Source organism: Solanum verrucosum, unplaced genomic scaffold, assembly GCF_900185275.1.
Source record: "Solanum verrucosum unplaced genomic scaffold, falcon-dt-bn FXZP01000028.1, whole genome shotgun sequence".
NCBI lineage: Eukaryota > Viridiplantae > Streptophyta > Magnoliopsida > Solanales > Solanaceae > Solanum > Solanum verrucosum.
In genome coordinates, this window is record NW_026020183.1 from 1,725,398 (window position 1) to 1,737,392 (window position 11,995).

The window sequence follows — 11,995 nt, forward strand, 5'->3', positions numbered from 1 at the left end:
CTGCAAGAGTTCGACAAAAGATCAAGGACCGAAAAGGTTTTGAAAATCAGATTGCAGATCACTTGTCCAGGTCGGAGAGTTCGTCGCATGTTGGTGAGAAAAGTTAAATTCGGGAAGAGTTCCCTGATGAAAAATTATTGGCTTTAGAGGTGACTAAATTACTGTGACATGCGGATATTGTCAACTACTTAGTGAGCGAAGTATTTCCACCTGATGCAACCACCCATAAAAAAAAGGGTTGGCTTATGATGCTCATTTCGACATATGGGATGAGCCTTATCTATTCAAGAAGGGACCTGATAAGATGATGAGGAGGTGTGTACTTGAGTCTTAGATGAGACAAGTAATGGATAGTTGTCATTCGTCTGCTTATGGTGGCCATCATGGAGGTGAGCGCACTACCCATAAAGTGCTACAATCAGGTTTTTTCTAGCCATGGAGGGAATCATCTCATAAATCAGCTGGAGAAGAATATCTTGGCAAAGTATGGGGTCCGTCACAAGGTGGCTACAACTTATCACCCTCAAACCAGCGGGTGGGTGGAAGTGTCAAACCATGAGGTGAAGCAAATTCTGCAAAAAATGGTGAATGCTCAAAGGAAAGATTGGGCAATGAAACTGGATGATGCACTATAGGTGTACAGGACAGCGTATAAGACGCCAATAGGGACTTGTCCCTATCACATGGTATTTGGTAAAGCACGGCACATTCTAGCTGAATTAGAACATCGGGCTTATTAGGCATTGAAGAAGTTGAATTTGTACCCAGAGTTAGCCGAGAGAAAACACATGGGCCAGCTACAAGAATTTGAGGAGTTTCGACTCCATGCTTACGAGAATGCGAAACTCTATAAGGAGAAGACAAAGCAGTGGCATGATAAGCATATTATATCACGAGTCTTCGAGCCTGGCCAAAATGTATTGTTGTTCAATTCGAGATTAAGGTCGTTTCTAGGTAAGCTACAGTCAAAGTGGAGCGGACCATTCGAGATGGTGCGCATGACCAATCATTGAGCCGTGGAATTCTGGAATGAAGGTAAACAACCCACATTTATAGTGAATGGACAAAGGGTGAAGCACTACTTCAGACAAAAGGTGGATCGTGAGGAAGATATGTTTGATTTGAGCAATGAATGATGGGGAAAGCTGAGTCGTGTAGCAACGTTAAATCAAGTGCTAATCAGGAGGCAACCCGTGACTTTGTAAGCTAGTGAGATTTATTTTTTATTTTTACTTTGGTAGGTTAGTTCTTTTTTATAGTTGTAGGTTGGTTTAGTTTATTTTTGTATTTGTAGGTTGTAATAAAAAAAATTAGCGAGAAACAGTGGAGTCCGCGACCTGGGCGCATCACGGACTTGGGCCTCAGTGATATGACGATGGTACATCAAGAAATAGTGAAGTCCGCGACGCTCTCGCGGACTTGGTCACGCCAAGCAAATCTCACCCAAAGTGAAGAAGAAACATTTTTTTTACAAGTGTTGTCCGCGACAAGTCCACATCACAGACCTGGTAAGATTTTTTTTCATTAAAAAGTTGGGTCTTACTCGATTTCCCCATTAAAACCCGACCCCATCCTTTTTTAATCCCTAAAACTGCCTTTTAACCCCCATTCTCTCAAGAATTTGAAAAAATTCGCCATCTCTCTCTAACCTTAACACTTTCTTCCCAATCAAATTTGTGTTGCAAAGTTGAAATTCCACCTCAAGTTCTTCAATTTTCGTTGTTCTAATCACTCAAGGTATGTTCTCACTTATTTTGGATGAATTATTAACGTAAGTTCATGAATTTGGTGTCTTTAATGGATTAGTTTCTTGAAATTGATTACGTCTAGTGAAAACATGCTAATAAGAGAAAAGAGTCAATTCTTGAACTTATTGTATAGAACCCATGACCAAAGGCCTTGTTTGAAAGAATTTGGAAGTGGGTTGAATTCAAGATTGGGGTGAAATTTGGGTGTGTGTGAAGTCTTGAGTAACACACATGCTGTGAGGGGAACGATTGAGTAAAATAATCATTGTTGGTTCGAATTCTTGAGTAGAATCAAATTAACAATGGGTATTGTGTGCTTGAATTGTGATGGGATTGCAAATAAAATGCTTAAAATGACAATGGGAAGTTTGAGTACCGTGTTGTTTGTGAAATATGTGCTTAAAAATAAGTGTGGGTGAGTTTTGGTGATTGTGCCTCAATGACTGAAATTATAATTATCTGATTGCAAGATATTATGTCTGGAACAGAAAGAGCGGGCAAAAAGGTTGCGTCTAGCAACCGTAAGAGGGTGAGGTCCGGAACAACCATCCCTCCAGCACCCGCAGTACCAAGAGGGCAGACCCAACGCTACGGTGGTAAGGAAGTTACCTCTAAAGGCAAAAATTAGTATAAAACACACACCAAAGCTAAATATTTTTCGGATGTGGTGATTGATGATTGCAATTGAAAAGGGGTTTCCCTTAAATCATGCGCCGCTTGCAAGAATTGCATATGGGATTCATCTTTCAGGATCCTATGGAGTGCAATGTGAGTATGGTTCGAGAATTCAACGGCAATTGGAAACTCGATGCTAGGTCTCATTTTGTAACGGTGCGTGGCGTGGAGGTCCTACTCACACCCTCGGCTATAAATCAATTAATGGGCACTGCAGAAGCCCCTTCTGATATTCTGACTAGGTTAAACATTAGTTCTCCTTATCAACAGATTCGACATACTTTGTGTGGAAAACAGTCCACTACTAAGTGGATTAGGCATGGGCACCGCAGATACCATCAATCCTATCCATATGCCCACATGAATCGGGAAGCCCGGGTGTGGCTTAAAATTATCATGAACTATTTTATCTCAGGCTTGCACTTTACTGAGGTGACCAGAGACCGAGTGTGCTTGGTCTATGCTCTGATGAAGAACATGCCATTAATGTGGGGGCGGTTTTAAAGTCTGCAATGCATAAAGCTAGGGTGCACAGAGGAAGAAGGTATGCTTTTAGGGGACCGATCACAAGTTTGTGCAGGCGGGCAGGAGTACCAGAGGAAAGTCTGGATTACATAGAGTCCTTGTTCACCACACCGCTAGATGTCACGAAGACAAAGGGGCCTGAAAATGCTCATGGACCCACCCTTACTACAGTTGAGCGCACAAAAGAGATGATATGATTACGGCTCATATGTATGGGCTTGAAATGTTGCGCCACATAAATGGGTGTCGGCCTTCCACTGAGGAGTACTTGAGTGACATTGAAAGAAGGTACCCTTTCAATGAACATGCGAAAGCAATGCTAGGATTGGTTTCTAAGTTTCTCGAGCCAATATGGGATGATGTCCCCACTGATGTGGACAAGAGAAGAACAATGTCGGACAGTGAATCTGATTCTGACGAGGAGGAGGGTGAACCTTTGGCTATTGAGGGAACCGCAGTTGATGATGGCATGGACGAGTAATCAAGGAAGTACCCGCCCTACTTTTATTCATTTTGTTATATGTTTCGCACTAGGAAAGTGCTACATCTTTAAGTGTGGGGTGGGGTGAAATATTTATGTAAATAAATTTGTTTTGCTATTTTGGTTGTTGATTGTGTTTTGGGTTCCTTGGAAGTTTTTTTTGGTTCTTTGGCCAAGGATAGTCCTGTTGAACCATACAAAAAAAGATTTTGTTTATTTGGGATTGAGTTAGTTGTCATAGTTGAGTTACATTGACCTATGATAGATGGATGACGACCATCTTAAGGGAAATGTCCGTCATTGGGTCTGTAGGGTTGACATCTTGCTAATGCACAACTACATTGAGATTAGATTGAAATCTAAAAATAAAGGAATGACTTTGTGTTGAGACATCTAGGCTCTTTTATGTGACTCTAAAATGACATATGCTTAAATTGAATTCTTGTTATTGTTTGGGAAAGAGTCTGTAGTAATTAGTTCTGATTTGAATATGTATCATGTGTGTAAGGTTTGCTGCATTCCATGCTACTAATTGATGTCTAAAACTTGCTCAATGTGTCTGTAAAACGAAAGAAAGGATAAGGAGTTGAGGAAGTGATATAGGAATTTCTTTGATAGCCATGTTTTGTTTTCCTCTTGTACCCACCATGATATATATCCCTAGTTAACCCCTTCGAGCCTTTGAATTGTTCTTTGGTAGCCTAATATGAAGCTTATTCCCGTTCATTCTATGGCCTTTAAATTTGATCCATAGCTCCTAAGCGCTTTAGGCGGACAATAGTGAATGAAAATAAAGAGCAAGTATGAAGCCCCTGGGTATGATTCACTGAAAAAGTTATGGCTCATTGGAAAGGGAGTGAAAAAAATGAATAAATTGTTAATGCCCTACAACAAAGTGTCGAGGAGCTTAAAGTAAAGGGGAAAATTAAAAAAATGAGGTTGTTAAAAGAAGGTTCAAAAATGAATATTGTCATGTATTAAAGCGCTTGGGAATGTAGTCATTGTTCATAGCCATCTACTCGTCCCCTAGCCTACATTACAACCCTTGAAGACCTAGTTGATCCTGAACTTCCGTATTCTTGTAAGTAGTGGCGCAGTACACCAAGGGCACGCCTATGGTTCATTGTTGGTAGCATGAGAATTCTTTTGGGAGAGTGAGTGGAATTTGATCCTTACACCCACTATTGTTTGAATTTCTATATGTGTGAGTAGTGCAGGGTGTCTCTTGTGGTAAGGGCACATGTTCAATGAGGAACTGGTAGCTTATGTAACTTTGTGAGCAATGATTATGCATGAGTTTACTACGTTTTAGAGTCAATTATTGAGGCTAGAAGGTTTTGCACGAGTCATCCTTGTGAATGCATAGTAATGACATGCTTGTTGTGAAGTTCGTGTGGTTGTTGTGGCCGAAACTTGAATGCCTTTAGTTTGAAGTGTAGTAGAGTCGTCGTATGCATGAAAGTATGGAATTGTTCGAGGACGAACAAAGCTTTTAAGTGTGGAGTGGTGATCTTAGGCGTAATTATGCGCCTAATAACCAATTTATCCCATATATATAGCCAAGTTCGAGAGAAAATTCCTAGTTTGAATTGCAATTTTAGAGTCAATTGATTGTATTTCCTCTAACCAATATGATTAGGTGTTTGTAGGGTGAAAACCAAGGAAAAGGAGCGAAAAAGAAAACCATCCAAGAAAAGGAAAATAGAAGTCGAAGTTTCTAAGGAGAAATGGCCAAGAAGCTGGAAAATGCACTGTATGGGAGCATCTCCGCATCGCGGAGCTGAAAGAGAATTGTTGCAAACGAATTACACAAAACAGTGGAGTGTACGATAGAGGTGTGTCGTGGAGAAGGATTAAACTTCTCAAAATGTGAAGCGAGGGAACAAGTTCGCGTCGCGGACCTGAACTCCGAAATTGGGCCACATGTTTTATTCCACCCTATAAATAGTCCAACTGTGTTATTTTATTAATTATTCAGTTTTTGAAAAACGAGGAGAACACGATTTGGGCGATTTTGCTGACGAACTCTAGGTCTTTTCTTCTACTCTTTCATTTTGGTAAACACTTTAATGATCTTTGAACATTATTTGATGATGATTCATACTATGAGTAGCTAAATTCCCTAATTCTAGGATTGTAGCTACGATTGATGGTGTAATATTGTTTATTTCTAGCATGAGACGGGTTTTCTTAGGATTTATGCTTACATTCTAGTTTTTACTATTTTGATGCCTAACCAATATTAAAATAAACTCTTTGTCCACTTTTGAACTTGGAAGACGAATATAGGGATAGACCAAGGAATGTGAGGAACATGCTCAATCTAGGGTAAAAACTTAGAGTGTTTCGCCTATATATACTTATATGCCTCGTTTGGTTAATATACAAGACGATAGCGTAATGCTCCACGATTGGTTCATACCTATCCCCGCTCAACGATGTAGTTAGGTTGTCAATGGTGGTAGGCGATTAGAGGTCAGGAGACCATGATCATAAATTCAACCTTGTGAATCAATAATGAGGATAACATGTGGATTGTTAGAATACTCTTCATTATGCTTGAAATCAATGCGCTACAACCCTAGACTTCTTCCAAATTGTGAAATTCCTGTTTGCAACTAATTTAATTGTTTAGTAGTTAACAATTGAGATTGTTTTAATATTGATACTATAAACAAATTCCTGAAACTTTCTGTCACATAAGTAAATTTATTTTAGTTACAACAAAGTTAGTGTTTGTCCATTTGAAGTCCTTTGGGTTAGATAATCCAGCTCAAAAGAGTCACTGTATTACTTGAGCGACCACGTACACTTGCGTGTGCATCTGGGAGCAACACTTACTCAAGAAGAGTCAAGGCTTAAGAAACAAAGAGGTCATTGCATTAACCTCATGGGTCAATGAGCTGGTAAAGGACTCAAATTTAAGGCCAACAAGTTTTGAAAGAAGAAAGCACATGCTAAAGTTCCACAAGATGCTCATAAGGAACTCAAGGCAAATGTGTGTCGTTTTGTAGAAAGGAAGGAAACTATAAAATTGAGCCCATCATTTGCATTGAGAGTGGGATCTTGGGTCTCCCCAGACTCCACATTACCTTTAAGGTTGGCCAATTAGTCATGCTCAAGTTGCTTGGCCTTGATTTTATCTATGAAGGTGGGCTGAACATCAATATTGGCTAACATTGCACCCTTCTCAGAGATTTCCAACCGCATGAACTTACCTCGAAACAAGCCTCCTAAAAACTCTAAATAATCTGAATTTTCCCCTAGCGAAGTGATTCAGCTTGTTGTTGGTCTAAAACAACAATATAAGCAATAATCAATCATTGATGTCCTATTAATTTACTTGGATTATTAACAAATCCTAACCCTAAGCCAAAATATGATCTATCTTACCCATATTAGGGGTTTTTTCCACCATGGAATCATGTCCAAACCCTTCTCTCAATAGTAATAACCTAGATTCTAAGGCTTAAGAATCAATGCATAAGGTTGGGGAGTTGACTTCTTACCTTTATCGATGAATTCCATAGGAAAACAGGTGCAAACTACCCAAAATATCGCCCTTCCCAAGTCAAAGAACTCAAAGTGCAGAAAATAGGGGTTTTGGGGTTATTTTTGCACTAAGACCCATTATAGTAGTGCCGCTATAGCATAAGCTAACCCACTATAGTAGTTTGCACACTCTGCTATAGCGGTATGACTCGTGCTATAGCGACCTCGATGAAACTTTAGAAACTCAAACTCCAGAAAAAGCCATTTTTACAACATAAACTCTTTCCTTATCATTCTGACACATACCCTTCACGCAAAGATCAATTTCGGGAGTTATAATACTTATCTGAATTGTATTCCGAAAGGCCTTAGTGACTTGGCTACAAGAATATATCAACCAAACCTCAATATCACACCCCACTCATTCTCGGATGGACCTAGACCTCACCTAGCCCAGATTCCGTCAGAGGCTGGCCTGGTCGATTTTTTTTAAGTCACTATCCGAAAAGTTTTTTGGCCCAAATTCTTTCGCTATCAGCTTACTCATAACGACCGGGTCAAGTCATTACAATAGACACACTTTAAGGCTTGAGAAATCCAAAGTGAAATGTGTTAGTATGTTGAGAAATTGCAAATTCTGCTTGAATCAATGCTATCCATGGCAATTTCAGGTGTTAAGCAAATCCTCTGACCCAATTGCATACCATTGACCCATACTGTCACATCCCTAGGTTCTCGTTATTGCCATTTAAATTTCCATGTATTGCAAACAAATAATGAACTATACACGAAAATTAGATAGAAGTCACATTTATTCCCATGAAATCCGACTCCAACTCTTAAGTTAGGCTAAAAATATTACATCCGATCCCTACACATCAATTTTCGAAGTGTCGTTGAGTGTTATCATGAAGTATGTAGCAACAGTAAATGAGAAAACCCCATCGAGATCTGATGATGGTGTGGAGTTTTATTTATATTGGTAGGTAAATACATGTCTATAATTACCTTTTCTATATTATGATATCTATGTTGCTCGAAGTTTTAAAAGATATCATCATGTGTTGTATCCCTTAAAATCTATGCATTTTTTAGATCCGTCACATGACCGCGACATCATTTTTATAAGATGCGAGCAATATATTCTATGATACAAGTTCTACGTGTGGAGTTACTCCTTTATTAGGTTATCTACAGCGCCCCATGAAGAAATCTATAAATACAATGATAATAGAAAATATATTTAACTGTGAAGCCAACTGGTAAATTTGAAAACTCAACAAGAAGTTATTGTTCATAAGCAAAAAATATATATAATTTAGTTGTGTTTAATCAATTAAAAGTTATTTTACGGTGTGGGCGAAATTGATAATTTGTCTTTAACTGATTTTATGGAAAAGTGTTGTACCGTAGATACTAGGGTTCTTGTTATTGTTAAATAAAATAAATTAAAAGAGGAGCTTTGATCATTTTTCTTTTTTAATTGTTATCATTATATTTCAATTTCTTTTAATCTGAAAATGTTATTTTTGTTGATTTTGATTTTCGTTCTACTAATAAATTTTCTATCATTTTTTGATGATTCTTTGGTACTGATTTAAAATTCAGTTTTTGTTCTTAAATTTTGGTGATACAAATTGAGGTAGAGTATAATATAATAAATGGATTTTTCTACTAAATAAGAAAATATAAAAAAAATAAAAATAGAAGAGTAGCATCTCATTGAATGTGCAATAGAAATGAAACAAAATTGCTATTAGAAAATATATTTTAGCTAATTGATAAAAAAAAATGTATTATTCCTCATTCAATAGATACTCCCTCTGTCCCAATTTATATGACCCACTTTCCTTTTTAGTCAGTCCCAAAAAGAATGACACATTTCTATATAAAGTAACAATCTAACTATAAAATATTTATTTTACCCTTAATGAAATGATTTACAGTCCCGTAAATTTCTATAATTCATTTTGGACCACAAGTTTTAAAAGTCTTCCTTTCCTTTTTAAACTCTGTGCCGAGTCAAAGTACCTCATATAAAATGGGACGGAGGGAGTATTAAATTAACTATGCTTTATTTTCTTTTATCTTTTGAAAACAATCTTTATAGTGACACAATAAAATTCTCTGCGTCTATATATGTTTAAAACGCATGTACACACTGCAGTATTATTTTACATGTAACTAATATATAGTGAGATGAGATATATGCCTTAGGCATTGAAAGATAAATAAATATTTAAAAGGAAGTATAGATTTGCATCTGACTCAAAATGTGCTCAAAGTTATCGGTAGATTTGTCGATGGGATGTGAATGCATGCCTTCATAAGTAGTTACTACTACTTGTTCATCCTTGGATAATCTTTGTACTTGTTTCTTCACGTTACATCCTTGATGTGTGCATCGATAATAGCTCCTGTTGAGTACCACAACAACCAAATATGTATTAGATTTCTTCTTCGTTTTTGTATAATTAATTTCACCTAATATTTTCCCATGTCTAAACCACTAGCCCTACCCAAATAATAGTAGCCATTTGAAATAGGAAAATATATCACTCATTTTTTTCGTTTTTGTAAGGACTATAGCCAGATTAATTTTATTGATTAGAGAGTACTCCTGCAGATCATAGTTGTAGACTTGTAGTATGTGGTGATAAATATAGATTCCAATTTACTAGTCCATTTCCTACAACTTTTGATCATTTCAATTTCATGTTTTCACTTCAAAAGTTCTAGTATATATCCATACCTTTTTTTTTATAGATAATAAATCAAAATCCTGATGAAACTCCCACTATTTTCCTATTGAAATTCACCACGGAACAATGTTCACTGACAGTCTTCCATAGTTATTTTAATTGAATTGGTGAGAAAAGAAAAACATAGTACCCTCTCTGTTCTAATTTATGTGACACGTTTTGGATTTAGAAATTTAAACAAGTTTATCTTTGACCATAAATTTTTCATATATCGTTTAAATATTTTGAATTATCAATTATTGTGACCTATAATTCTTTTTACGTACTTTACAAATATATCAATTTCATTTTAAAAAATTTAAAGATTTCATGAGCAAATTCTCGGTCAAACTTAAATTGTTTGGCTCTCAAAAAAATGAAATGTGTCACATAAATTGGGACGGGGGAAAAGTGTTTTCACACAGGAAAATTAGAAAGCTTAATTCCTAGTATTTCAATAAGAATTGTTTCCCATCATCAGTTTTCCCAGCGAGCTGGTTCGATGGAACAGAGATGGAAAACTTTTGTAACACAAATTTTATATAATTCGAAGTGGAAAAAACATTTGTTTCTAACCGTGTCATCGATTTTTAGGGATCCTTACCTCTCTTATTTGTCATCAAAGGGCTAAATATAAGTTTCTTTGCACTTTGATTTTGTTTTACAACATTTATTATCTAGCATAAACCAAGTAATAATCTAAAGTATAGAACGAAGTAGATCTAAGGCAAGTTCTATTGCTTTTGGGTCAAACTATACATACGAATGAAAATATATGCATATAATGAGATCTTACTTATTTTTAACTATAAAAATTCAAAATTTTGATTCACCCTTTGCATGTGAACTCTAATATATTAGAGTAGTTGGACAATTATTGCTCGAATCATCCGTCAAACGTAGCATAGATCACTTTTGAGGCTAGATTAACATAGTTCTTAAGATCCCTTTGAAAATGATCAATGACTTTTTTTAAAAAAGAAAATAGTCCCAAACATTAACTGGAAATGTATCTTGACTTGGATTAGATCGTAGAAGAAAAGTATTGAAAACATCCATAAATTCGGCGTAAATTATTAGTTTCATCCCTAAATTATTTATAGCCTTAAAAACACCCCTAAACTCGGCACAAATTATTAGTTTCATCCCTAAATTAGTAACAGTCTTAAAAACACCTTTTTGCTTGACTAACTGAATTAATTAAATACACCCTCGATATATCTTGCAACATGAATGAAATACACCCCTAAATTCTTATCAAATTTAAAGGTATTTTCAACCTTTCTATCGGCTATTTATTAAGGGTCCATGTTCCTACAAGAGTTTGAGATCACTTTTCATGTCATGTGGCAGTCGGGGTGTATCTAAGTTTAGTTAGTCAAGTAGAAGAGTATCAATAGTTGAGAAATGAAACTAATAATTTACGTCAAATTGTGTATTTTCAATACTTCTCTCTTCTTTATTTGGCCTAAAAATAGTAAAGTTACTTGGGAATTTAATTAAAGTGTATAGAGGTAGATGGATGGAATTGAGATAATAACTAACCTTGGGAATTTGTTGTTTTTGACAGCCTTTTGTCCATATTTCCTCCATCTATAACCATCATCAAGAATATCAACTTGGCTCCTTGTTTGGAAAGCATATCTTGGTTTCTTAATTTTCTTCTTACACGATTTGATCACCTCATCCTTCTTAGTAATAATATCTCTTGGAGTTTCCATGCTTGCCATTAGTCCCAAGAACCCGGCCTTATTCTTCCCTTGGAATAATAATTCCTCTTTTGCATCGTCACTGATACTACTCTTGCTATTCATTAATGAAATATATTCATCATGATGAGATGACGACGATGATGCTGATGGAAATATTGTTGCATAATTCTCCATTTTTGAGAGTAAATTATATGAGAGCTATTTCTGAGAATGTAAAAGTGGAGACGTGTTGAGAAAAAATAGCAATGGAAAAATGTGGTTTTGAATGGTGAATTTATCATTAAGAGTTGGACTAGTGTGGCGGCTACCCTGTTCAATATTATTCTATTTTTAATAAAGTCGTAAACGACACGTAAAACTTAAATCATCATAATTATATAATACTAGTAGAAGAATTTAAGTTAACTTCTCTAAATATATTATATTATAATTATATATACGAAATCAAATCTGTTAAGAACAGTTATTTGTTATTGCATGTTAATTTAACCTCATGTGCAAGAAAATATACTAAACTAATAATAAGGCATGAAGTTAATTTTTCCTGCCAAGTTAAAATTCACGCTGATAATTTATTTTATACTGATTAATGGAGGTGTTCACGGGCGGTTTGAATTGGTA

At 36.1% G+C, this 11,995-nt stretch overlaps 1 protein-coding gene across 1 annotated transcript; it reads right to left on the reverse strand.

Moving 5' to 3' along the window:
- Positions 1-8,976: 8,976 nt before the first annotated feature.
- LOC125829234 (probable WRKY transcription factor 75) lies at positions 8,977-11,621 on the reverse strand. The gene is made up of 2 exons (XM_049508480.1): positions 11,208-11,621; positions 8,977-9,338 (listed from the first exon to the last, which is right to left on the reverse strand). The coding sequence occupies exons 1-2, from the start codon at positions 11,546-11,548 to the stop codon at positions 9,161-9,163; spliced, it is 519 nt and encodes a 172-aa protein (XP_049364437.1). The 5' UTR covers positions 11,549-11,621; the 3' UTR covers positions 8,977-9,160.
- Between the last annotated feature and the right edge of the window lie 374 nt (positions 11,622-11,995).